Below are 27,320 nucleotides of genomic sequence, written 5' to 3' on the forward strand. Positions count from 1 at the left end.
AAATGAACTATAATTTTTATTCATAATATAAACTATTTTAGATACCAATATTTTTTGTTTATAAATTGTTATTTAAATTAATCATTGTATTGATTAATTAGTTTTTGCCTCTAAAATTGGTTGCTATTAAATGATTTTTTTTTGTAGTGATACTAGAGCTTTATACAAAGGAGTAAGCATTGCATTCATTTTAGTAGTACTTTTGATTTGAATTTCACTAATTGTTAGTTAAAAATATGTGTTCATTATTAGAAGATGATATCAATAGAAAATCACATTGCAAAAACAAAATCAGTATCAATAAATAGTAGACTAAAATACTCTCTTTTTTCATTGTTTTATTTTCTTTTATCTTCTAAATTTAAAAAAAATTTTCCTTGGTCTCTTGAAAAGTTTGTGTCAAACTAAATAATTTTGCTAATTTACCACAATAACAATTCTGATTCACTAAACAAAATTCCATGTAGCCTATCACATATTGTCATGTGTCTAATTTGTTAGTATGCTTAATTGATAAAAAGATTAACTTAATTGAATTATATAGATACTTGAAGTTAATACTTAAATGTTTCAAGTTATAACTAATAGTTAAGAATGAAAGGTATAAAAAACTAAAAGGCAACAGATGCCTTGAATTTTTGATAAAAGAAAGAATGATGTGAGTGGATAAAACAACTAAAGTTTCCAGAGGGATGTGTGATGTGCAACTAACATATCACATTGCATTAATCTGGATAAAGGAAAATATATGGAATGAAGAGTCACGTTTGTCATGTTTTTATTCAAAGACTTATTGCTTTGGCATTTCATGACATGTTGCCAAAGCCAATATGGAGAGTTTTAAAAAAACTAAGTTTGCCCTTTAAAGATATTTGTCCAATTAGAATATCCATTTCTATCATGGACAATGTTAGGTTTTCCATCACTGAAAAAAAGTGATTATTCTACATTGTCAATAGTTTCAGCCTATTAATGGTGTTAAAGTTGAAAATGTATATAGTTTGGTTGATGATATCAATCATAAATATTTTGTTGCATATTTCCTAGGGGATAACTTGGGACTGTCAGGTTTATAAGGAGGGGGTATCACTGGGGAGAACAACACCAATGAGATCTGAGCCTAACCACATAAGACACTAACACCACTCTCAACCCAAAACCTTAAGGCTATGGGTTTATGGGCCTTGATCCTTATATGATGCTCTACTTTCTCAATTCTGGTCAATGTGGGACTTAGACTCACACTTGGATTCTTAACAATCTCCCCCTCAAGGGTGAGTCCCTTCAACCACATTGGTACACTCCCCCCTCCAGCGGAAGCTGCCCAACCACGAGTACTCATTTTCTGCCCTTTTCTGTGTCGCCGTTCTTCTTAACGGGACACGCTTACTTGGAACCCTTACCTGGGACTCTTGCCAGGAAGACTTTTGATACTAGGACCATACTGGTACTGCACTCGTCTGAGCCGGTATTAACCATCGGCTCTGATACCACTTGTCAAGTTTTACAGAGGGGGTTTCACTAGGGAGAACAACACCAATGAGATCTGAGCCTAACCACATAAGACACTGACACCACTCTCAACCCAAAACCTTAAGGCTATGGGTTTATGGGTCGTGATTCTTATATAGTGCTCTACTTTCTCATTTCTGGTCAATGTGGGATTTAGACTCACACTTGGATTCCTAACAGGCTGATCCCAACTTCTCTAAATGTTACTTATGTAGTAACATTTATTATCAATTGATCTTGAATTTATCCTACTTAAGTATATAAACATCCACTACTTATTGTTGGCTGATAGATTTATTCATTAGTTTTTAAAATTTATAAATATGAATCTTAGTAGATAAATAAATAAAAAGAAAGTTTTCACAGGTATATAGAATCACTATTGTATCTTCACATATGGCATGCATTTGCAACCTATTACAGATTATCTTCACATCTTAGATTTGTACAGTTTTTTCTTTTTAAAAGTTTCATGTGGTGTACTATTATGGATGATTTAGTAGTCCCTAAATCACATATATTCATGATGCATAGCTATTTATTATGAATACTAGAGAAGTTAAAACTTAACATTAAGTCAGATCACATATAACAGTTCATGATGCTATAGCTATTTATTATGAATACTAATGGGAAGGAACAGAAACAGAGAGAGTGAAGGTAAATTGTGATATGAAAAGTGGTGCAAAAGATCCTTGTCTTTATTTATTTAAACAATGGAAACCAAACACATCATAATCATTGTTTTCATCATTGCCTATCAGTATTACACAAATTCAATTCAAAAGTTATTGATTTAAAGTTTGTGTTTGTTTCACTCAACTTTACTTTTCAATACATTTCTAAATGCTAGTTCATGTCTATATAGGGTGAACATAAATTCTCATTAGCCAATCTAGGTTAACTTTAAAAATTTAAAAATGGAAAAACTTTATCTACAATAAAACTCTCATTAGCCAATCTAGGTTAATTCCTTTAGAGAATCATGAATTAGAAAAATATGTAGGAAAAGAAAGGTATCAATTTGTATAAGTTTGACTTGAAAGGATAAACCATTACTAACTTGAATTACATAAAATTTGATGATATAATAAGGATTATACATACTTTCTTTCTCAACTAAGATACATGAAATACATTGGTCTAAATTTGCTAAAGGTGATGGTAAATCCAACTTATAAATAAAAAGTTCATAGTTTACGCATTTGATATAGATTTAATCATTCGGAAGAGTAATTGTAGCTTGTAGATATTAAGCCTTGTATGGCATACTATGAACCAAGAAGTTACTATACAAGAAGTTACTATGACTTTCTTTGTACAAAACTATCAAGGAGAATTGCTTCATGACTTTCCTATGTTTCATTCATCATCGACAATATTTAAATTTTTAGTATATTAATATATATTTGATACGGTAAAGAATGTTACTAATTATGATTATTTCTTATGTTAGGTATCTAATTAGGGGAGTGTTCCTAATGAAGAAACAAATGCCTCAGGTCAAGATTGATAGTAGAAGAATCTTATTTGACTTTCATTTTGTTTTACTTTATAATAATTAGAACAAAGATATTGTAATATTTCTCTAGTTTGTACGTTTAAACTTTATTATTTACTTTGAACTTATAGACAATCAGTGGTGGATCTTGACCAACATTGTTGGGGGTGCCCAAATAATACATCCAAAATTTATACATTTCATTATTGTCACTAACACAATAAAAATGAATACATAACTTAGTATAACGATAACTAAAAAAGAAATCAAAAATATCTAAAAGATTGTCCTTCGTTCCTTCAGATCCTTGAACTCATTAATAATTGAATCAAAACTAAAATTTTCAGCTATTTCTTTTTCAATGTAAATAATCATATTGTCAGCAAGAAATTCATCTTCCATTTTATTCCGCAATCTTGTTTTGATAATCTTCATTGCAGAAAATGATCTTTTTGTTGTAGTTGTAGAGACAGGAAGAGTTAAAATAAGACGAATTAAACGATCAATCAAGTAGAATGTCCTTGACTTTCCTGTTCTTGCCAAAGATTGACATAATTCAAGTATGGTTGATAAATTCTTCAAATCTGGATGGTTAGGAGCATCAATAATAAAATGTTGAAGTTAAAATTTTAAACTAATCTTCTCTTGCTCACTAAAATCTAAAGGATAATATTTGTTCACAAGAGTGCATATATCCTCAATGTTAAAAGCTTTATAAGCATCCTTAGGAACTAAAGCATTGCTTAGAGTTAAAAGTTCCATTGTTTGCTCACTAAACCTGTCATTTAATTCTTGCAACTGCTTGTCCACTGTAACAAGAAATATATTCACCCTAAAATGATGTTCCATAGTGACATGATCTTTTTGATGTCGAGAACGACCATGACGTGCAACATAAGTAGAATTAAAATCAGGAATATCAATGTCATGTTGTTCACAAAAGAATACCACACATTTCAATAGATTTTGCCAACCATCCTCCCTCAACTTTTGAATCAAAATTTTAGTACAACAAACCAATTGCATATCATTCAATATATCCTGAGATTGTTTCTGCAAATCTTGGCAAAGACCGTCAGTAATTCCCATAATATCTTTCATCATGTGTAAAATTAATGTGAACTCAAATGAAGACAACATATTCAATGCAGCATCAGCATCACCCCTTTGAGAATAAGTTGATCCATCAACAATAATTTTTTTAAGAACTAGTCAAGATGCATTATATAGCTTCATCATACTACAAATGGAATAAAAATGCGAGCTCCAACGAGTATCAGCAACTCGTTTTAAAGTGCCAATTTGATTTTTTCCTTTACCAGTTTCAAGTTCACCCATTTCTAACAATTGAGTTATTCCATATAATTCAATAGCTTGTAACTCATCATGAAGTTTACTAGAGGAACACACAACATTTACAATAAAATCCAAATTTGAAAAAAATTGATGAACTGGAATGACCTCTCTTGAAGCAGCCACCAAAGCAAGTTGTAGTCTATGAGCAAAACAATGCACATAATAAGTATAAGGATTATCATTGAGAAATAATGCTTGCAACTCATTCCATTCTCCCTTCATATTACTAGCACCATCATACCCTTGACCGCGGATATTGGAAACATCAAGATTATGCCTAGAGAGAACGACACTCAATTCTTTTTTTAGAGTGGCAGTTGTTGTATCCTTAACATGCACAATATCAAAAAATTGTTCTTTTATATTACCATCCTTATCTACGAATCTTAAAACAAGAGCCATTTGCTTTTTTTTTTTAGATTCATCACGTGCTTCATCAACAATTATGCAAAATTTAGAATCTCCAATTTCTTCTCGAATGTGACTTCTTACTTTTCTAGAGAAAATGTGCAAGATTTCTTTCTAAATATGATGAGAAGTATACTTAGCATTATACAGAGCATTTTCTAACACAACTTGTGCCACTTTATCATTATATGATGCTATAAGTTTAATCATTTCAAGAAAGTTACCTTTATTACTTGACTATGGTGTTTCCTCGTGGCCTCTAAATGCAGAAGCTTGAAATGCTAGCCAACGAATTGTGTCAATAGAGGTTTTGAGCCGTAAACGATTCTTGCAGACTTGTTCTGAACTTTGAATATTTATAATGCTATTAATGTGCATAGATTGATTCAACAAGTCTTAACAAGCTTTCATTGCATTGTTATGCGGTGAGAAAGGACTATCTCCAATGTGGTTGAGAAATGCACATCTTTTTCCCGCATTAACCTTTTTCCATGATCTAAAACCTTGTTTAGTAAACACATCTGATCCAAAACGACCATCTGGCTTTGAACTAAATAGATAACATGCCAAACAGTAAGCTCCATCATTAGCAGGGGAATACTCTAGCCAAGAAGGAAACATTTTAAACCAACTAGATTGAAATCTCCTTGGATGTTTTTCCTTAGAATAAGGATAGTTTTCAAGTTGCATTTGATATGGACCCCATTTTGACTAAGCTCTTCGAATCTCATCTCTTTAACTCATTGAATATTCCCATATTTGAAGACGTTTTCCTGGATCACGTTCCAAAGAATTAATATGAAACTCCTCACCTATAATTTTTTGAACCTTAAAAGGGGCCTCCTCTGATTGAACAATTGGAACATTAATATCATGCTTCAAAATATCTGGAAGAGTTAAATTTGTCCTGTTTTCATCTTCACGGGTAGCTTTCCTTTTATCACTTTTAAAAAATGAATCTATTCTTTTATTCTTCATCAATATACCTATTTAAAAAAAAATAATACTAAAAAATGATTTATCATAATCTAATAAAAAAATGAGAGACATAAATACCAAAAGAAAATTCGATGATAATCAAACCACACTTAAAATTCAATTATAAAAACACAGTATAATCATTTTTTCTTCTATGTTGATAAAATAAAAAATAATATAAAAAAGGCTCATTAAATAAATTATTAAACTAATATTTCACTATCAAGTGAGACAAAAGAGAATTACCTTCTTATTTTTTCTTCGAGGATGGAAGAGAACATTTAAGAGATGAAAGCAAAAATAATTGATCTTTTTCTCTTCCGAAACAAAAGAAAATAGGTAAGAATGGAAGATGAGAACAATTTGTAAGAAATTCAAGGCATAGACATATAAAAGAGGCTCATTAAATAAATTATTGAATTAATATTTCATTATCAAGTGAGACGAAAGAATTACCTTCTTCTTTTCTTCCTCGAGAATGGAAGAGAATAAAGGAGAAATAAGAGAAAAAATAATAGATCTTTTTCTTTTTAGAAACGAAAGAAAACAGATGAGAATGAAATATGAGAACAATTTATGAAAAACACAATCTATAATGAAAACAAATAATAAAAAATATCTTGATAAATGTTTTTAATCTTTATTCTTTATTATATTTGATTTTATATTTTATTATTTATTAGTATTAATTATTATGTTTATAAAAGAAATAAAATGTTTAATTTAATATTTATAACAAAATAAAATCAAAATACCTAATATCTATAATAAAAAAAATCAAAATATCTATTGTAAAAAAAATTTCAAAATTTTTGGGGGGGCCAAGGCCCCCTTGCACCCATAATAATCTGTCGTTGTAGACAATATTCCTTGTTTATATGAATGTTATATTTATTTATAAATAAATATCCAAATCTTAAAATTTTTGCTTATCATGTTTTATGAATTATATACATTCAAAAAGTGTAACAAATAAAATTAAAGGAATTTGAAAAATAAGTAAAAACATCAATAAATAATGAATTGCATTACAAGGGTGAAAAACATGGAAAACCAAGGGGTTCCAAAACCGTCGGTAATTATCAGGGGTTTCAAAATCGTCAGTAATTACCAGGGGTTTCAAAATCACTGATAATTACTAGGGGTTTCAAAACCGTCGATAATTACCAAGGGTTTAAAAAAGCGTCGGTAATTACCAGAGGTTTCAAAATCGTCGGTAATTACCAAGGGTTTCAAAACAACTGGTAAATACTAGGGGTTCCAAATTGCCGATAAATATCAGGAGTTTCAAAACTGTCGGTAAGTGTTGCTTTACCATGAGTTAGTCAAAATAGCTGATAATTCATTAACAACGCTAGTTTTTCTAAGGGGAAAACAAACTGTGGGTAGTTCCTTTACTGGGGGTTAAAACCCCCGAAAATGCTATAAATAACCTCTGGTAATTTTTTTTTGTAGTGTAACCTATAAAAATTCATTGAATAAGAGAATTGTTTCACATATTGAACGTTTTACAAATAAAGTTCACCATTTAAAAATTATCTAATAAATTTTCTTATAATTACTTAATATATTAAATAAAATACTTAAAGTATTTAACAAAGCGTAGTGAAGACAAAGTACTTAAAATATTATAAATTTGATTTGATATAAAAATATAAGAATTCATAAAATTCATTACACATGAATGAAATACTATTTCAAAATCATAGTCTTATTAACAAAAATACAATTTTAAAAACTTATTTCATATAATTTTTATTAACATTTAAAAAATTATATATTTGTATCACCAAACCATTATAGAATGCAAACATCACTGTCAATACATTAGACAAAGAAAGATGTGCACCATTCAATTTCAACATCGAGAGCATATGAAGTCTTCATTGATTTTTTATCATCATTCACATGCAATGTCATATATCATATCAAATCAAATTCATCCATATGAGATAACACTTAATTCAATTCTCTTTTGTGAGGAAACTCAAGTATTTTCGACAAAAATGCCACTAAATAGTATTGCCTCTAACTATTTTTTTTAATTTATCCTTTTCTTATCTTTCATCTTAATAATCTCACAATTGTTTCATATCCAGTCCAACTTCATTGGGTTTTGGCAACATTTTAATCAAACAAACATTGGCATGTGAATACTTAAAATATATTGAAAAAGAGAATGCAGAGCAAAAATTAATATGTGACACCTGAAATAAAGACTCTACTATGATAACTATAGAGACTCAACATTGCCACACTGAGATTTGGTTTAAACTAGCTAAAACTTGAGGCCAAAGTAAACACAAACAACATGACCAAAATTCATGAATCTTTAAACAGATTTGTCCTACTAGATATCATATTATGGATATTTCAAAATTAGTTACATATTTAATAGATTAAATTATGAATTTTTTACTTAAGTTCATTTTATCGATAATCGTTTCCGCTAAAAGTTGGGGTGTTATACTCTCTCTCTATATATATATATTACTATAACTAAATCATAATAATTAAACTAATATTTAAAATATAATAAATAACTTCTTCAAATTGTAATTTATTTATTACAAAATTTGAAATTAACTTATTTTGATTTAACAAACTAGACTATTGAATGTTGTGAAAATATTCTTTCGATTTTAATATCAAATTAACCACTTCTTTTTAATAATTTCACTGTTACCTTTTTTATATCTTTATCAAGTATACTAATAATGGATAAGAAAGGTAATATATTGAAGAAAAATAATCCAGCCACATTGACTAAGAAATAAGATGATGGAAGAATAATAAGCACGTCACCAACAACAAAAGTTATGGTAATAATAATGCATAAGGTTGGGCCTCTAGCATATCAAAGACACTCCTATATGAGGCATTTTACTGGGCTAGAACATTAGACCCCTTCTTTCTATATAATAGAAATGAATTGGACTTGTGTTTGGGCCATGTAATCTACGTTATTGGGTTAGGTAGTACAAGTTATTGGACTTGTATTTAGACCAAGTAGTCTAAGTTAATGGGTTTGTATTTGGGTCAAATAATCTAGGACATGCGAACATGTATTTAGGCCTTTTAGTCTAGGGTTGCCTTATACAACTTGCAAAAAGTTAGAAAAGTTCTTCTAAGCTTTAAATTGGGCTCATCCAAGTCTAATAAAAACGTAAGTTGTTAAGGTTCTAAAGCAAGCTTCTTAAAAGTTAAGTGATTTTATCTTCTTCTTGAGTTTTCCATATTGTGATACTTTATTTGTTTAGTTTTCTTTCTGTGTTCTTCATTTACATTTCATATATTTATTCAAATTTTGGTCCAAATAGTTTGCATGATTCCTAGAACCATTTGTATTTGAACTAGTAGGATTCCTATTTTGCATGAGCTTTTTTATTTTGTTTTATTTTAGTATTTGTTGTTTTGTTCAGTTGAATTGAAATTCATCTTAATTATTTTGATTTTAAAATCCATATATTGTTTTAGAAGTCATTATAATCCTTATATGTCTCTAAGTTCTTATAGTATAACATTTTGATTTCTTGTTACCAAATTATCAATCCTCAAAGTGACATAACTTTTATCTGCCTTTGTTTTACAATTTTGAGTTCATGCTTTCTTGTAGATCACTGATAAGTTCTTAGATTTAGGCTTCCATTATATCGTGTTTGTGTTTGCGCATTTCAATTCCAATTAGGCTTCTTTATACGACAATAGTTATTGTTTTCATTTATAAAATCAAATACAAGTTGAAATCGACAAACAAAAAGTAAACAAAAGCCAAAAGAAGGAGAATTAGAATGAAGAAACAAAGATTAAAATCGATAACTACTAAACTACTTTGACCTTATTTTATGAATACAAATCTTACACACTTATACAAAGGCTTGTATTATTGTTGAGAGTCTGGTTTGAGGGTTGAGTCTTATTTTGTTTCTTTAGTTTTAAAACAAAATCTTACTTTAACATGTCAAATTCCAACTCATAACATAGTTATGGTGACTCGAGTTCTCCAAAATGTTTTCCACATTTGGTGTAATAACTTAAATAGTTAACGCTATGGGGAAAGCAAGAAGTTGGTGTAAAAGAAAACAAAAGGATTGAAAGAGAAGTTAATCTTGCTATCTTGGAAGAAAAACTTAGGATGTTAAAGCAAGAAGGGTGAAAAATCGAAGAAAGGAGGAAGAGAAAACTTAAAAACTATGAGAAGAAAAAGAGAAGAAAGAGAAAAGAAAGAAAAGGAAATTAAAAAAAACAATAAAAATAAATAATTGTAAGAAATGATCGTGAAGAGGAACACTTAATCATAGAATCTTCAGGTAAATAACTGAGGAAGAATTGTTCATGAAAAATTACAAAACTTTGAACTCTTCTTATATTTCAAATAAATCCAACTCTTCTTCTAAATTGAACCTTTTTATTTTATTGCCTAAAGAAAATATAACTATAAAGAAAACATGACAACAATAGAATGAAGAGTTAAAAATCATAAAAAATATTCTTAATTGCAATGCTCATTTGTCTTCCTTTGATAAAAGTACGTGGACATTAAAAGACAATTATCTTCTACATATGTCTTTGAATGTACTATCCTTCTTAGACTGCTTGTGAAAATACAATTTGTGTTGCTATTACTTAGTGTTTACGTAACATCCCATTTTAATAGCATAATACTACTAAAATAAATTATTTTGTTATGAATATTCAGAAAACAAATAATCCAATGTATATGGTATATTAGTACATTCATATCATATATAACTACAATAATATAACACATACATTTTCAATCTACTATATTATACTTTAAATACTAAACAATACCTAACAGGATCTAATATCGCTTGACCACCCAAACCGAAGGCGCCTCAACCACAAGAGGTACCACTACACTTGTATCTTCATCTGCTCACACCAATAAGGTGATCATTGCAAAAGAAACACAAACAACACAGAGAAAATAATGCAGAAGTAGGGTAAGCTAACCAGATAAATTATACAAAATCACTTTAAAACATTTGATATGCATATAAGTTTTTATTTAAAAACATACGACACAATCACTCAAATGTCATATTATGAACCAAACTCTTCTAGACTCAATATTATTTGGATACGTGCTCTTGAGTTTGACTAGTGAAGCCATGCACTTGTGGTGATATAACCTACTCTCCCGAGCTACCACACACAAGGTTAATCTCTTTGACAATCATAAGAAAAATGGAACCATTCTTATGAGAGGATCTCCTGCTACTCCCACCACCTAACCATTCTGCTATACGTGAGTATGAATAACTAGTAGAGTTCAAGATAGCTTCACAAAATGAAACAATATTGATTTGTACTAATTTGATCAATGACTCAAATCCTATAATTCCCAATTACCACCAAATCAAGCATTAACATGCAATCAAGAATTACACTTCAATTTAAGCACAAAATCAACCAATCAAAATCATACCAATTTAGAATACTAACAATCCAAGAAATTTCACAAACCAGAAATTACTCAATTCAAAACAAGTTTAAGGCTATAGCTTCCCTTACCTGACCAAACTACACAAATAGCCCTAAGACAACTCAACACCTTTGGCTCCACAAGATGCTCCATTTATACCTAGGAACAACATAAGAACGATCAGGACATACCATTACGATCACTGATCAACAGGGACTCATATAGAAGATTAAAAGAGCATATGTAAGCAGAAAAACTCCACATGCATCAAAAACTAGAAGAAGACCAAGGAAAAGGGTTGAAACTTAACTTACACGAACAGGGAAAGTGATTGGTCCAAATTGTAGGGCTCACTGCGAGAATCAATCATACGATTTCACATTTGCAATTAGGCGAGCAGAGGAGGAGAACCCTTATAGAGAAGTCATAGAACTCTAGAAAAGTGGTTTCTAGAGAGATTGTGTGTTTTAAAATAATGAAACTCGTTTTAACAAAACTATTTATACTAAAACCATTTAATATTAAAATAATTGAGTCTCACTATTTTTTTAAAACCACTATCACTTCTAAAATTCCATTTTCCAAGTCTTTACAATTTATTATAATTTGGTATTTAACTCCAAAGGAAGGAGAGTCAACCAAACACACATTGTCGTCACAAAAGGAAACCATCCAGAGGGAGGGACTGATAAAAAACCATCCAATCACTTTGACCAAGAAACAAGATGATGGAAGAATAATAAGTAAAAGATCAAGCACAAGAGTTATGATTAGAAGAATCCGCGGAGATTGTGTCATTATTGAAGATAAGGGACCCAAAATACTACTATATGGACAATCTCTTAATGGGATAAAACATTGGGCTTGTATTTGGTTCAAGTAGTATAGGTTATTAGGTTTGTACTTGGACCAAGTAGTCTAGGATAGTTGGACATGTAGGATTGCATAGTTAAGAAAGTCTTGGTAGGATTTAAATTGGACTCATCCAAGCTCAATAAAAACCCTAGTCAGTCATGGGAGCGAACCTTATGGCACATAGCAAGTGCAACACATACAAAGTGTGACTCATGTGCCTAGATCCATAATATACACCAATTTTCTAGAAACACGTGGAGAAATTGAATTTTCTTCCCATTTGCTCTTGAATTTCTTGGTCAAGACTCCCATAAATAGAACCATCCGCTCCTTATATGTTCACTTTTAAATAAACAGTAAATTGTTGCTAAATTTGCGTCTTCTACTTATTCCAAAATAATAAGAACTCTCTAGTGTGTAGGCTTCTCACAAATCATCTTCCCTTTTGAAGCTACTTTCCTTAACTTCAATTTGAAGCTCCAATTTGTCACTTCTCTTACTAAACCATCCTTCAACTTCAAACTTCAACATCCTACATACTTATCCATCATATATGTAAAATTAATATTCTTTTCTATTTCAAAATACACTACAAAAAAAATTGCATTTAACGGGGGTTATTTAGGGGAGGTTAATATAACCTTAACAATGGATTAACTTAACTAAGGTTTTTAAAATTTCCATTAAATTTCAAAGGTTTAGTGTTAAACCTCTATAAAATAGTGTAGGTTTTCAAAACTTCCGTTAAATTACAAAGGTTTAACTTTAAAAAATAGTATAGGTTTTTAAAACCTCCCTTAAATTACAAAGGTTTAATGTTAAATCTTTAAAAAGTAGTATAGGTTTTTAAAACCTTTGTTAAAATACAAAGATTTAGTTTTAAACCTCTAGAAAATAGTTTAGGTTTCTTTCAAACTCCAAGTTCAAACTCCATAAAATGTATACAATTATTACTTATAATATTTTTTGCCAATTTATTTCTATGAAAATATATGTAATGCTCCTTAAAAATTATTTATTAAAAAAATACGTGTAGATTATTTTATTTAAAAAAAAGCCTTCCACAATTAATTCACGTGAATTTTCTTATATAAAATTATCCTAAAGTAATTATACTTATTATGATTTATTTTTTAATAATTAAATTAAGTATTATTATCAAAATAAAGAAAAGGTGTTTTATTTTTATGATAATTTTTATTTTAAAAAATATGAAAGTAATTTTATAATAAATAAAATTAATTTGCAGCAAACCAAAGATCTATTTTTCAAATTACAAGACATTCTTCCTCTCACAGTCAAACGTTGTCCATCTTTCTTTTTCAACTACTTCACACGACCACGACACAGTATTTTCCGCATTTCCTAGCAACAATCTTACGCATTTTGCTTTCTCCTCTGCTCTTGGCAACATCATTTTTCTCAGTCTTTCGCTCCTGGCACATAGGTTCGAATTTTGATCTCAATGGTTCACTCTCTTTTAGGTTTTTGTTTGCACTTTCATTTTCTCTTCTTGCTCTCTCTCCCCTCTCGTATGCTTTCTCCGTGATTCACATTGTTATTGTGATTTTCACATGTTATTGAAATGGTTCTATTGTTAATTGCTATTTTATTTTTTACAGGTTCTAGTGTTCTGTCATTTCAAAGGTTCTATAATTTTCATAGGTAGGTTTTCTCACTTTTTCTCTGATTTTCATTTTCAGTTGTGGTTTAATTGTATTTCTTTTTTGTGTAACTCTCTCACAGACATATTCTAATCATTTACACAATAATCCTTGTTGTAATTTTATAGGTTAACTTTTTTGGTATCTTTTAACAATGTAAAAGTTAGTGAAAGGGGGAAGTAAGTTGTAATCTGCAGAAAGAATTGTAGTCATGTGGTGGTGAGAGTTGGAAAAGAAGGTGGTGTTATATATTTTAGTGCTATAAGTAGAGGTGGCTAAGTGGATAGTGGGAAACTTTTGCAAATTAAAAGTTCGCAGTTTGTGTTTTTCCCCTTTTTGGTTCTTTTTCATTTTGTTAAAATAAAGATATAATTCTGCTGCAAGCGTTTTTCTTTATGATATTTTTCATCTGTTAGGATTTTGTGTCTCTATTATTATTCTCTAAAATTAAGGAATTTATGGCCAAATTTGTATCTGTAATTTTTGTTTGATTTGATTTTAATGTTCTTTTATCTGTCATTGTATATGTATGCGATTGCTCGATGATGAATGATTTGCTTTAACCACACTAAAGAGAGGCTGGATGGGGTTTTCAGGGTTCCTTTCTTTTAAAATCTTGCAAAAGCACTATGTATTAAGGATTATCATAAGATTTTAGACAGAATAATGGTTGATCTTGCCTTTATGAATAACTTTGAAAGTGAATAATTTTTCTAATCTAATGCATGAAGCTAGATAAAATTTTGAAAGTGGATAATTTAACTAACCTGATGCACTTTGTTTGCTTTGGATCCTGCATTTTCTCATAGTCGTTGGCATAAGTGAGGGATAAGTGAGGGATACATATGAAAATTACCCAACAAAAGAAATAGTTTTCCTTTATCCACAAATGTCAATATTTGTAAGAGTCCTAAGCTAAGTACATAAGCTTATATAACAACAAAAGTCAATAAAAAAAAACAAGGTAGTCAGGTGGTCGATCAAGACTCAAGTTAAAATATATAAGTAAAGAAGAAAAAGAAATACGACAATACAATAAAGGGCACATGTCAATCTGATGGAGAGAAAACAGAACAAAAATGTAGAACAAGATGTTGATTTCACCAAAAATATAGAAACAACACCACAACTGCAAGAGCTATGAGTTTCCATAAATGGATATGTTTACCAAAATCAAGGTGCTCTTTGCCCACAATGCTGTTAGGTCTCATGTTTGTTCTGAACTTCTCACAACATAAACCTAGCTATTCTTATTAAAAAAACCTATCTCAGACTAAAATACCAAAAAAAGAAAAAACAGAAAAAGGGTAGTGAGTGAGGGAATTTTCATTTTGTCAACAGTTGCAGGCACAATGGCCACAAATTTCTAGGCTGAAGGCCGCAATTCATAGTTGTGACTCTGCTATGCTGCTGCATAAAAAGGCTCCACTATAGGTTTGGATAGCATTCAAGGCTACTTTACAGTGGTGTAGTAATTACATGAATCAAACAATGTCCTAATTTTGTATCATAAATCATGCCCATGCATACTCATTGATAGTTTTCATCACAATTTTTTCTTAATCTTCCCCTACCACCAGTGATGTACTCTCCTAACCAGCGCTTCTGCAGATCTTTTCCATACATGCCCAACCTTAACCATAAGGACATCGAGAGATTCTCTAGAGGATAGGAAAAATTAAGGGAAAAAAATAAAGCAGATCTACATCATTGTACTTCAAATGATATATATATATATATATATATATATATATATATATATATATATATATATATATATATATATATATATATATATATATATAAGTTTGGAAAAAACTAATTCAGGAATGAAGCATCATAGAAACTATAACATTGTCCATTTAATATTTTAATCAATATATTCATTGTGATATTTTAGGAAGTTTTAGATTTCATTCTATCAAGATATTTTTGAACGCTTTCAATTTTATTCTGTCAAAATATTTTAGGAAGTTTCAGATTTTATTCTGATTGGTTTTAATTATGTAAATTGGTTGTATCTTGGTTTTATCACTAGTATATCAATCCTTTTGTCTCAGCGATTTGTTCTGCAGAAGAGGCTGGTCTTGTTTCCTAAACTATCCAATCAATGACTGCATATATATCAGATGTATGTAATGAGACTAAATAAGAAAGACTATTTTCTTCTAGACTAGAGAATGTTCAAATAAATACACGGTAAATACCTGTTTGTCTTGCTAAACAAACTCATGCACATGAAAGTACAAATCATTATTAGAATACTCCTATGAAACATACACCTTTTTTAATGATATTTAAAAAGAAAGAACCAACTTAAGGCCATAATCATGGAAAACTAGGAATGTAATAGCATAGGAATGACTATGGGAAAAGGAAGCCACCTTGATAAAAGCAATCGTGGTGGAAGGTAGGAAGACTTCTTCACAAACTGAAAATAACAATGTACCACATAACAAGATAAAATTATCTTGAAACTTGATGTTGTACAGCCACAAAAATGCAATGGAAAATGATACTTATTTGCTAACAACAAAAAGATGATCAAAATTACAAAATATGTAGACAATAATACTTACTCCAGGTTTTCAAATGTAAGATGCATGTCTTTGAGTTTGTTCTACCTATTTACTCACTTTTCCCTAGGTCAATGAGATTTATTCTACTGACACTTTAGATAAAATGCATCAACCGATTCAAGTGTGAGGAAAATACATAAGAAAAAGGTAAAACATTTATTTTTACACCAAATAGTGTGTTAGGGTTGCATTACCTGAAAATGACCAGCTAGACGTCTATATTGTCTAAAGAGATGTCCCATTTCTCGAGTACCAACACCCATTTCCTCTGATGGAAGGTCCTAATAGAGATTCATCACAAGAATATACATGAAATAGAACTTGGATATGGCACAGTTAAAAGATGTAGAAAAATAATATGCTTTCAGTTACCTTGTTAGGCCCTAGGTAGCGATACATCTCACTCATGAAACTTTGGCAAAATCGCATAATATGCCAACTTATCAAAGTAACATTTAGTAATTATAAAACAACTGTAAGGGTGAATTCCTTTTCCCATAGGTATTGTTTTGGATCATATTCAACCCTGTATATTTGACCAAGTGATACCCTAATACTGTAATTCAATTAGCTAGAGAAAAGAAAACCATGGGTTGGATGCAAGTGATACCCTGATACTGTACAGTTTTATATTCTCTATCATGGCAGCTACAGAGCCAAATTCTGCTACTAAGGATAATAGTATTGAGTGCATTGAGATGGAAGGAAAAGCCCCTATGAAATTTAAAGAAAATCTAAATGATCATTTTCATACACCAAAAGGCCTTTGAAACCCTACAATGATCTTGGAGTTGACTAGTTAAAATGCCACTGTATAGTGAAGTAGCTGACAAAAGGTCACGGTAGTTGGGATTGTTTTGTGGCCTAGTTTTAAAAATAGATCCATGGTGATGGTATGGTGAAGGACGGGAAAACTTGAGGTCGTTGCTGCTGAAATGACATTGTTGAATTTCATTAGGACACACCAGTGCAGGGGCAGGTTTTCCAACCATTTCTTTTCTGTTTTTGTTGCCTAACTATTATGCTAATATATATCTACTTTCGCTAAAAACTTTTCGTTGCCTAACTAGTTTTGACGCCACCCTTCAATTTATATTACTATAATCATAAACTAAACTCAATAATCAACTTTTCTTTACCTTCAAACCCAAGTTCCCATGTTTGAATTTTAAAAATCACTTTAAGCTCTGTATAAATCAACTCACACCATTGCAGCTAAATAATAAATATATTTGATTATCTATGCCAACTAAAGCTCTAGTCTCCTCCTATAGCTAGCAAATTTAGATAAAATCAATGGATTCTTAGCATCTAGATTATTCAAGCCTACATACACTACAAGAAAAACCATTATTACCGACGGTCAAAATCCGTCGGTAATGGCCAAAATCCGTCGCTAAATCAACATTACCGACGGATCATCGACGGTCAAAAATTCATCAGTAAAATGCTTGTCTGTAAAATTTTACCGACGGAAATCATGTTCCGTCGGTAATTACCGACGTATTTTTCCGTCGGTAATTACCGACGGATTTTTCCGTCGGTAATTACCAACGGAAAATATCTGTCGGTAATTACCAAAAATCCGTCGGTAAATTAGTTACACTATTCATCTTCTTCCTCCTCCCTCTTTCAATTTTTTTTCGTTTTTTTTTCGTGGTCGCCGTCAATGTCGCCGCCGTCGCCGCCGTCGCCGCCGCCGCCTCCGCCGTTGTCATCTTCTTCCTCTTTCTTCTTCTTCTTCTCCTTCTTCTCCTTCATCTTCTCCTTCTTCCTCTTCTTCTTCTCCTTCTTCCTCTCTTCTTCTTCTTCTTCTCCTTCTTTTCTTCTCATTCTTCTTCTCTTTCTCCTTCTTTTTCTTCTTCTTCTCCTTCTTCTCTTCTTCTTCTTCTTCTCCTTCTTTTTCTTATTTTCTTCTTCTCCTCGTCTTCTTATAAGGTGAGATTTGGGCGGAAAAATTCTCGCTTCTTTTACCGACGGATAAATCCGTCGGTAATTCAAATTAGGACAAAAAATTTCCCGCTTCTTTTACCGACGGATTTTTTCGTCGGTAAATCCATCGGTAATTCAAATTGCGGCGGGAAATTTCCCGCTTCTTTTACCGACGGAAAAATCCGTCGGTAAATTTGTCGGTAAAAAAAATTTGAATTATCGACGGATTTTACCGACAGATTTTTCTGTCGGTAAATGAAATTTTTTTTACCGACGAATTTTTCTGTCAGTAATTAAAATTTGAGAATCCGTCGGTAAAATCCGTCGGTAATTCAAATTTACCGACAGAAGTATATCCGTCGGTAAAATTCCGTTGGTAATTTCAATTTTTTTTGTAGTGATAATCTCTCTTTGCACAAACCTCAATCTATCAACTCAGCAACAATTAAAATACTAACAGAGCTTAACAAATATTTTAACCCACACAAGGTTACTACTCACAAAGAGCTTACCAGACACTTGCTCACATAGAGCTAAATCCTCCTACTCAAACTCCTACTCCCACAATAAACTTACAGAGTACAACTCACACGTATACTGACAAAGTCCACATGACCCTATTTTTTCACACAGAACCCACCTATGTATTGTTGAGACACACTATACATCATTCATAATCACAGAAAGGTCTTTTATTCTTAAGAATACAAAAAAACAAAAAGTAATAACTTCTTAATTAGAAGAACTGACATAGAGTTAACCTTCTTTTTACAATAGGGAGATATGGTTGGTATATTATTCATGGTTCTTGCTGGCTATAATTAAGAGTTGCACACAACTCACATATATATGCCTTCAGCCTTATTCTATAGATAGTAGTACAACAAGCATGGATAACTAATACAAACTCATGCAAATAACATTACATAACTTTGTTCTTTTGAAATGCCCAATTTGCTTCACTTTTGTCTGAAGGAACCCTAAGAGTTTTAAGAAATGGTCTTCCTCCTTTCTCAGTAGATTTTTGTTTCAAACGATGTTGTCTTTCTCCATACAAAATATCAGCAAGCCTTCATAACAACAAAAAAACATTAATCCCCCGTAAAAAAAGAATTAGTTACATTTACATCCTTTGGATTTAGTATTTGAAGTAATCCAGAAAAAATCTATTAATATAATAATTATAAAGGGATCAACACGAGGGAGAGAGTTATTACAATTCCTTTAACTTTTTAGAGCAAGGCTCAAGTTTGTTGGGGTATATGCCATTCAGGGAGGGCTTTTCTCAAGTTTGTTTAGGAAGTTCGTAATCTTATTTCAAATAGCGAGTATTTGTTGAGTGAGAAATGCTCACTCTAATTTGGTTTGAAATTTATTGAAAATTACAATTTTTTTGTGGATCTGTCTTTTATTTAGTGAGTGAGTCTCACTCATGATTCTGCAGTTTCAAAGAATTTTAACCAATTATAAAGAATGTGCTCATAAATGTGAAAATCAAAGATGTTAACTTAAGAGTTTGATGAGGGTGGTTTTAGACATAAATGTTCATGCAAGTCTAACAAACTACTGATTTGTAACTTTCGTGGTTTTGTATTAGACTAATGACATTGTGTGTAGATGATTAAATTCAAGTTTTTCTTTTGGTATTGTCAATGTGAATTTCTATTGATAATGTTGGTGAGCATAGGACTTTGATGAACGAGATGATCATCGTGATATTCAAATTCATTTGCTCATTTTTTCATCAGTCTTAGCATTGGATCTGTGGTTCTGGGAGATATTCATTGGCACTGCAGTGAATTGGGTCTCAGAACTTGTTCAGTATGTTGGTAATTCACCAATGATATGATATCATCATTGGACTTAGAAAATACATACTAATTGCTAAATAGGATGAAAAGAATCTTGTATGTAAATATGATAAGTTTTGTTTTTATTCACAAATATTAAATTCAAGTTGTTCCCATTTCTAAAAGTGTTAAAATATACAATTGTTTGCATTCAATGCACTTTAGTAGTTAAATACATTGGCAGCATCTATTATTACAAAGCTTATGCAAAACTTGAGAGTCCATGCAAATCTGGATAGCTTGATTCCTATGTTTTTAGGAGTATTTTTTAATAAAGACTCATGTTAGGAGTTTCTAAGAGTTTATGTACTGTTAAAGTTATATCCAAATTCTATTGATTTACCTTTTAAGATCTATTGATTCCTATTTAGATCATTTTCTCTAATAGGGACCTTTAAGATAAAGAATTATCCATAGTAGAATTGTTTTGACCCTTATTCTCCTTTGATTGTGGGTGGAAAAATCAATACATTTTTTTATTCTTATATCATTAGTTACATTTTTTCCTTTATTAAATTTATTTTTATTCTCATTAACAGACTATTCTTAATGGATTTGGATAAGTCTTGGATTGATTTGCCTCGAAATACACAACAATACATGGATGGATTGAATAAATTTTTGGACTTTGCATTTGCTAATAAGAGCGTTAAGGGTAAGATAATTTGTCCATGTCCGAAATGCAATCTTAACAAATGGCAAACTCGAGGAGCAACATATGAACACTTAATTCTTCATCCTTTTCCAAAAGGGTATACATTTTGGCTTCTACATGGTGAGACAAATTATGTACAACATACGATTTCAACACCTCCAATTTTCCAATCGAATGAGGATACATGTTTTGCTAATGATCCCATATGTGGCATGGTTAATGATGCATTTGGGAATTTTGTAAACAATCATGACAATATGCGACCTGAATCAAGCCACATGATGCCTGATGAAATTGCTCAGTATATGAAGTTTATGCATGAGGGACAACAAAGTTTGTATGAAGGATGTGACAAATATTCTAAACTTTCTTTCTTGCTCAAATTGTACCATATCAAATGTCTATGCAGAATGACTGACAAGGCAATGTTAATGATACTGGAGTTGTTAGCAGATGCTTTTGATTATGCTAAAATCCCATCTTCATTCTATGAAGCTAAGAAAATCATTAATAAGCTTGGCCTTCATTACACCAAAATTGATGCTTGCCCAAATGATTGCATGTTATACTATGGAGAAGATAAAGATAGGGAATTTTGTATGAAATGCAATGAATCTAGATGGAAGAAAACAAAGAAGAGCAATAGTATTGTTGGTGTTACTAAAAGACAAAAGAAAGTTCTAGCTAAAGTTTTAAGGTATTTTCCATTGAAGCCACGCTTACAACGAATGTTTATGTCTTCTAAAATAGCTGAGCATATGCAATGGCATGCATCAAGAAGTACACATGAAGGCATATTGAGGCATCCAAGTGATTCTGAAGCATGGAAGAACTTTGATCTAATGAATCCTCAATTTGCTTCAGACCCTCGAAATGTCAGACTTGGTTTGGCTACTGATGAGTTCAATCCATTTGGTGATTTGAGTACATGTCATCGTACTTGGCCTGTTGTACTTATACCTTACAATCTTCCTCCTTGGATGTGTATGAAGCAAAGTTCATTCATTCTTTCCATGATCATTCCTGGTAAAAGAGCACCAGAAAATGATATTGATGTATATTTAAGGCCATTAATAGAAGAATTAAAAGAGCTATGGAACACTGGGGTTGAAACTTTTGATTCACATAAGAAAGAAGTGTTTCATATGCATGCAGCTATATTATGGACTATTAGTGATTTTCCTGGTCTTGGAACCTTATCTGGGTGGAACATACTGGGTTGGCTTGCCCTAGGTGTAATTTTGACACAACTCCTAAGAAGATTCAGGGTAAATTTTGTTTCATGAATCCATCGGCGTTGGTTAAATGTAGGGCACAAATTTAGATTATGCCACAATCGTTTTGATGGAAGTGTGGAAACTAGAAATCCTCCTTTGAGAATATCAGGAACAAATGTCTTACAACAAGTTCAGAATCTTAATATTGTATTTGGGAAAGAAGCAAAAGTTGAGGAACGTGGGAAAAGACAATGGAAAGGTCACCACCCTATTGATGGCCCTCTACAATGGAGAAAAAATAGTATATTTTTTAAACTTCCTTATTGGGTGAACAATTTATTGCACCACAATCTAGATGTTATGCACATTGAAAAAAATGTATGTGATAATGTGGTCTATACATTATTGAACCAAGGTAAAAAGTCAAAGGACAACCTAAAGGCACGAAATGACTTAATATTGGGGTGTTAGACCTAATCTTTGGCCTGATGCAAATAACAGATATCTTCCGGCTATATATACATTGACAAAAGAAAATAAACATAAATTTCTGGAAATATTGAAGAACATCACTGTTCCAGATGGCTACTCAAGTAACATTAGTAGATGTGTTGATGTCAAACAATCTAAGCTTGGAGGATTGAAAAGTCATGATTCTCATATTTTGATGGAGCAATTTTTACCTTTGGCAATGAGGAAGACGCTCCCTAAAGAAGTATGCTTTGTTTTGATTGATCTGTGTTCCTCTTTTAAGCACTTGTGCAATAAAGTTTTAAAAGTGGATGAACTTAACCAATTGCAAAATAGAGTTGTTCTTACATTATGTCACATGGAGATGTTGTTTCCTCCCGCATTTTTTACAGTCATGGTTCATTTGATTGTGCATTTGGTGGAAGATGCCAAGATTGGAGGACCTGTCCAATATAGGTGGATGTATCCCATTGAGAGATATTTGGGAAAATTGAAGTCTTATGTGCGTAATAAGGCTCAACCAGAAGGCTCAATAGCTGAAGGCTACCTAGCTGAAGAGTCCTTAACCTTTTGTTCCATATATTTAGATGGAATTGAGACTATATTTAATCGAATAAGGCGTGTTGATGACGAACCTGACACCATGGCATCTAGTGTAAGTGGTTTGTTTCCACCAGTTGGAAAACCAATTGGGGGTTTTACTTACTTCTCTTTATCAACAAAGGAAAAGTTACAAGCACATCGTCATGTATTGACTAATTGTGCCGAAGTTAACCATTTTCTTCAATAAGTACTTTATCTTTACAACTTTTTATAATTCATCTACATTGAGGACTAACCATGTAATTATTTCATTTATTTAAATTAGAGAATTTAGAGAAATTGTACGAAGAAAATTAAGAAGTCGTACACGATCATCCTCTATGATAAATAAGAGGGTTCATAGAGAATTTGTGGAATGGTTTTCTCGTCGGGTATGTCTAATTTACATTCTTAAATTTGATAATATTAAAGATATCCAATTATGTTGATCATATTTTTCTTTTTTTTTAGATAAAGAATGACTTAAATGGACCTTACTCATATGATTTAAAGTTCTTAGCTATGGGCCCAATTGATTGTGCAAAACGCTACAATGCTTACAATGTTAATGGCTTCAAGTTTTGTACGTTAGAGAGAGATCATGGACTTAAAACACAAAATAGTGGAATATTTGGTACTTTTGGGACAAGGAGCTATGCTAGTAGCATTGACAATCAAATGCAATTTGGGGGTGTGCCTTATTATGGAAAATTGGAAGACATAATTGAGATCAACTATAATGGTCGATTCTCTGTTACTTTGTTCAAATGTATGTGGGCTGATACAACTACTTCTAGAGGGATTATAACAGATGACTTGGGATTTAGATTAGTAAACTTTACACGTTTAATACACATTGGTGATAATGATGATGACGAACCACACATCCAGACTGCAGAAGCTCAAATGGTTTATTATGTAGTGGATGAATTAGATAAAAATTGGAGCATTCTTGTGCATCTAAAGCCACGAGACTTATATGACATTGGTGGAGATAATGATGTCACTTTCCATGAATGTGAACCATTTGAACAACAAAATTTGGAAACTTTATTTCCAGATGGAGAAGGGAATATACCATTAACAAGGTCATGGAGAAATTGAACAATTCTATATTAGTTTTTGTTTAAATTATCATCCATATTACTTATACATGCATTATATTAGATAATCATAATTTAATGAATGTGAATTGACTTGTATTAATGTTATTGTTTATAGAATTCTTGATGATGAAGAAAATATGCATGAAGAAGACTAATGACCTAGTTTCAATCCCTACCCAAAATAGAAGTGGCCAACCATCATCTACAATGTGTCCACCTGTGCCTCATCCATCTTGCCCAAGTAGGTTGACTAAGTTTCACCATGGGTTTCACCTACAGTAAGAATTGAAAAGTTTCACCTACTCATACTCCAGGGCCTAGTAATCCACCTCAACTTTCATTTCCGCCACAGTCCAGCATAACACCTCAATTTGCATCTCAATTTGGTATGATGATTATATTTCCATGTTAAAAAGTATCTTGCTTTTTCTTGTGTATTAATCTAATTATTATGCAGAAGGTCACATGAATTCTCATCCTATAGAGAATAATAATGAGCAACCTCCTCCCCCACCTCACATGAATTCAATGCTTTCAACATCTAAATCTAGTAAGATGTCTCATTTGCATATCATTTTGGTACTTTTAAATTTCATGTATTATCTATTTATTTAGTGACTTGAGTTAATTTTTAGAATGTTTGAAGAAGAGGTTGTTCTCCACTAGCAAGACCAATTCTGCACATGAATTTGAATTTGAATTTAATAATCAACTCAGAAATGAGTTTGTGCATGATTCTACATCTGAATCAACACCAAGGTTACAATCTGATAGTGAAGGGGAAGAAAATGTGGATATTGAGATGCAAAGTAATCAATCAAAGCATGTATCACGTAAAAGGTCATGGCTTGTTGATGTCATTGGTAAAATTGTTAATTTATTGATTTTTATGTGTAATTGTCCAAGCCATATAGTATTTGTGTTTTATGTCTATCTTAAACCAACAATATATTTCATATTTATTTTGACAGATGATGAAGGCACACAAGTTAGAAAACAATTAACATTGAATGATATTTGTTTTTTATCTTCCAATGAAAGGATTCTTGTGAAATGGAATAGTGACAACCAACCAATTGATGATAGCGGAGCATTGTTGAATAGGTTTTTAGGTCGTGTTGCAAGAAATGTTAATGCCTTTCCAATCAACTATCAAAGTTAGAGGAAGATTCCCAATGATTACAAAGAAGATATACTTAAGAAAACCATTCAAGTAATTGACCTATAATTTCTTTTATATGTTTTGATTCTTGTTATATGTCAAATGTTGTTAAACTAGTTGTGAAATAATTTTGAAGGCTAAGTTTCTAGTGGAATCTGATGCTCATGTGACATATATATTCAAATCACTTAACATAAAATGGAGTGAGTATAGACAACAACTATGACAACAAAGAGATGATGGAACACGTAATAGAGATGAAATTATTACAATGTGTCCAGAAGGAATGAATAGAGACCAATGGGCTTCTTTTGTTGACTACCGTTTAAATTCAAGGACTAAGATAATAAAAACTATCTTTTCTATTCTTTTTAGTGTTACTTTACTTATTTTTAGTAATTTTCTACATATATGCTTAGGAAATTGCCCAAAAAAATAAGGATAATAGAAAGAAGCAAACAGTTCCTCACACAGGTGGATCGAAAAGCATTGCACGGAAGAAGAATGAGATGGTAACTTTATTCATCAATCATTTTTGTTATATCACATATAATTCATGATTTTCTTAAGTTTTATAGGAGCAAGAGCTTGGTCGCAAAGTTAGTAGGGGAGAAGTTTGGATAGCAACACATAAACATGCTAATGGGGAATTTGTGAATGATGGAGCAAGAGAGATTGGAGTAAGTATAAGTTTTCTAAAGACAAATACTAAATCAAATTGAATGTTACCTTTATTGATAACATTTTGTATTATTTGTAGGAAAAAATTAAAGCATATGAGACAAATACATCTTCCCTTTCACAAGATATATCAATTGAAGATTCACTAGCTCATGTTCTAGGAAGTAAAAAACATTGTGGTCGTGTCCGAGGAATGGGATTGGGACCTTGCCCTTCTCGTGTGTTTGGATATACTAAGAATTTTCATTTTGGGACATCCTCATCTTGTCCTTCTTATTCAGAATTGCAAAATCAGGTTATTGATTTGGATTGTCATGTGTAGCAATATGATGTTGTTTGCTTTGGATTGTCATGCCAAGGTTGCAAATGTTGTTGTGTTGAATATTATTGGACACTATTAATGTTGTTGTGTTGCTTTGGATTGTTTTCTATAAGTAGGAGTAAGAATGTAGTATATTTCTTGTTGATAGATTGAGTGTTTTATAATGTTTATGTGTTTTTTACGATTTTAATAATAGATTGTGTTCTAATATAGGTCACTGCATTAAAGTCACAATTGGATGAACAAAATAAACGAAATGAAGAACGTGACAAAAGACTTGATGCAATCATGAACTTCTTTTCTCAAAATTATCAAGGTCAATTGCCTCTTGAGTTGACTATGTTCAATCCTGCACCGGTAATGTTTAAGACTGCATAACTTCTTTTATTTTTCAGAGTTTACATTTGTAATTATGATTCACATTTATATTGTAGGTTTCTGATCAAGGAAGTGTGCCAACTAATACAACAAGTTCTGGACATGAGGAAAATCATATGTGATAGTTGAAGAATATAATATAATGTGGAAGTTAATTGAATCATTTTATGTTTTGAGAACCATTGCAGTACTTCATGATAGTTTTTGCTGACTAATATTGTATTTGAATTTGAATTTGAATTCGTATATTTGTTATACTTTGATATACATTTAGTCATCTATAAATAATTTGTCAATTTGATGAGTTTATATCTATTTAGGTATAATTTCATTAAATATAGATTAAAAAATAGAATAAATGTAAATAATTGTGATTGAAATATATATATATATATATATATATATATATATATATATATATATATATATATATATATATATATATGAATACATAAATGATAAATGAGTAAAAAAATATAATAATAATAATTTAAAAATCTATGGTACTTTACGGAGGTTTTGAAACCTATAGTATTTTACGGAGGTTTTGAAGCCCAAGGTATTTTAGGGGGTTTTGAAACCCATGGTATTTTATGGAGGTTCTGAAACCTATGTTATTTTATGGAGGTTCTAAAACCCATAGTATTTTATGGAGGTTTCAA

General features: G+C 31.2%; 1 protein-coding gene, 1 long non-coding RNA gene and 1 pseudogene across 2 annotated transcripts; 2 read left to right on the plus strand and 1 right to left on the minus strand.

Moving 5' to 3' along the window:
- Positions 1 to 3,289: 3,289 nt before the first annotated feature.
- Positions 3,290 to 5,755, minus strand: LOC114195017 (annotated as a pseudogene).
- Positions 5,756 to 13,390: 7,635 nt separating this feature from the next.
- Positions 13,391 to 20,190, plus strand: LOC114193064. The gene is made up of 3 exons (XR_003606215.1): positions 13,391 to 13,506; positions 13,682 to 13,724; positions 19,983 to 20,190. It is a non-coding gene; the product is annotated as an uncharacterized LOC114193064 (long non-coding RNA).
- A 5,523-nt stretch (positions 20,191 to 25,713) lies between these two features.
- On the plus strand, positions 25,714 to 26,874 carry LOC114195671. The gene is made up of 5 exons (XM_028086218.1): positions 25,714 to 25,789; positions 25,856 to 25,957; positions 26,038 to 26,253; positions 26,494 to 26,637; positions 26,715 to 26,874. Exons 1-5 carry the CDS (start codon positions 25,787 to 25,789, stop codon positions 26,778 to 26,780), a joined length of 531 nt encoding a protein of 176 aa, XP_027942019.1. The 5' UTR covers positions 25,714 to 25,786; the 3' UTR covers positions 26,781 to 26,874.
- Positions 26,875 to 27,320: the final 446 nt, after the last annotated feature.

The sequence above is a fragment of the Vigna unguiculata genome, chromosome 8, assembly GCF_004118075.2.
Source record: "Vigna unguiculata cultivar IT97K-499-35 chromosome 8, ASM411807v1, whole genome shotgun sequence".
Lineage (NCBI taxonomy): Eukaryota > Viridiplantae > Streptophyta > Magnoliopsida > Fabales > Fabaceae > Vigna > Vigna unguiculata.

What these genes read in the sequence shown, in the direction of transcription:
- LOC114195671 (XM_028086218.1), top strand. An exon ending in ATGGAGCAAGAGAGATTGGA is followed by an intron (nt 25,958 to 26,037) that starts GTAAGTATAAGT and finishes TATTATTTGTAG; the next exon opens with GAAAAAATTAAAGCATATGA. An exon ending in ATTCAGAATTGCAAAATCAG is followed by an intron (nt 26,254 to 26,493) that starts GTTATTGATTTG and finishes GTTCTAATATAG; the next exon opens with GTCACTGCATTAAAGTCACA.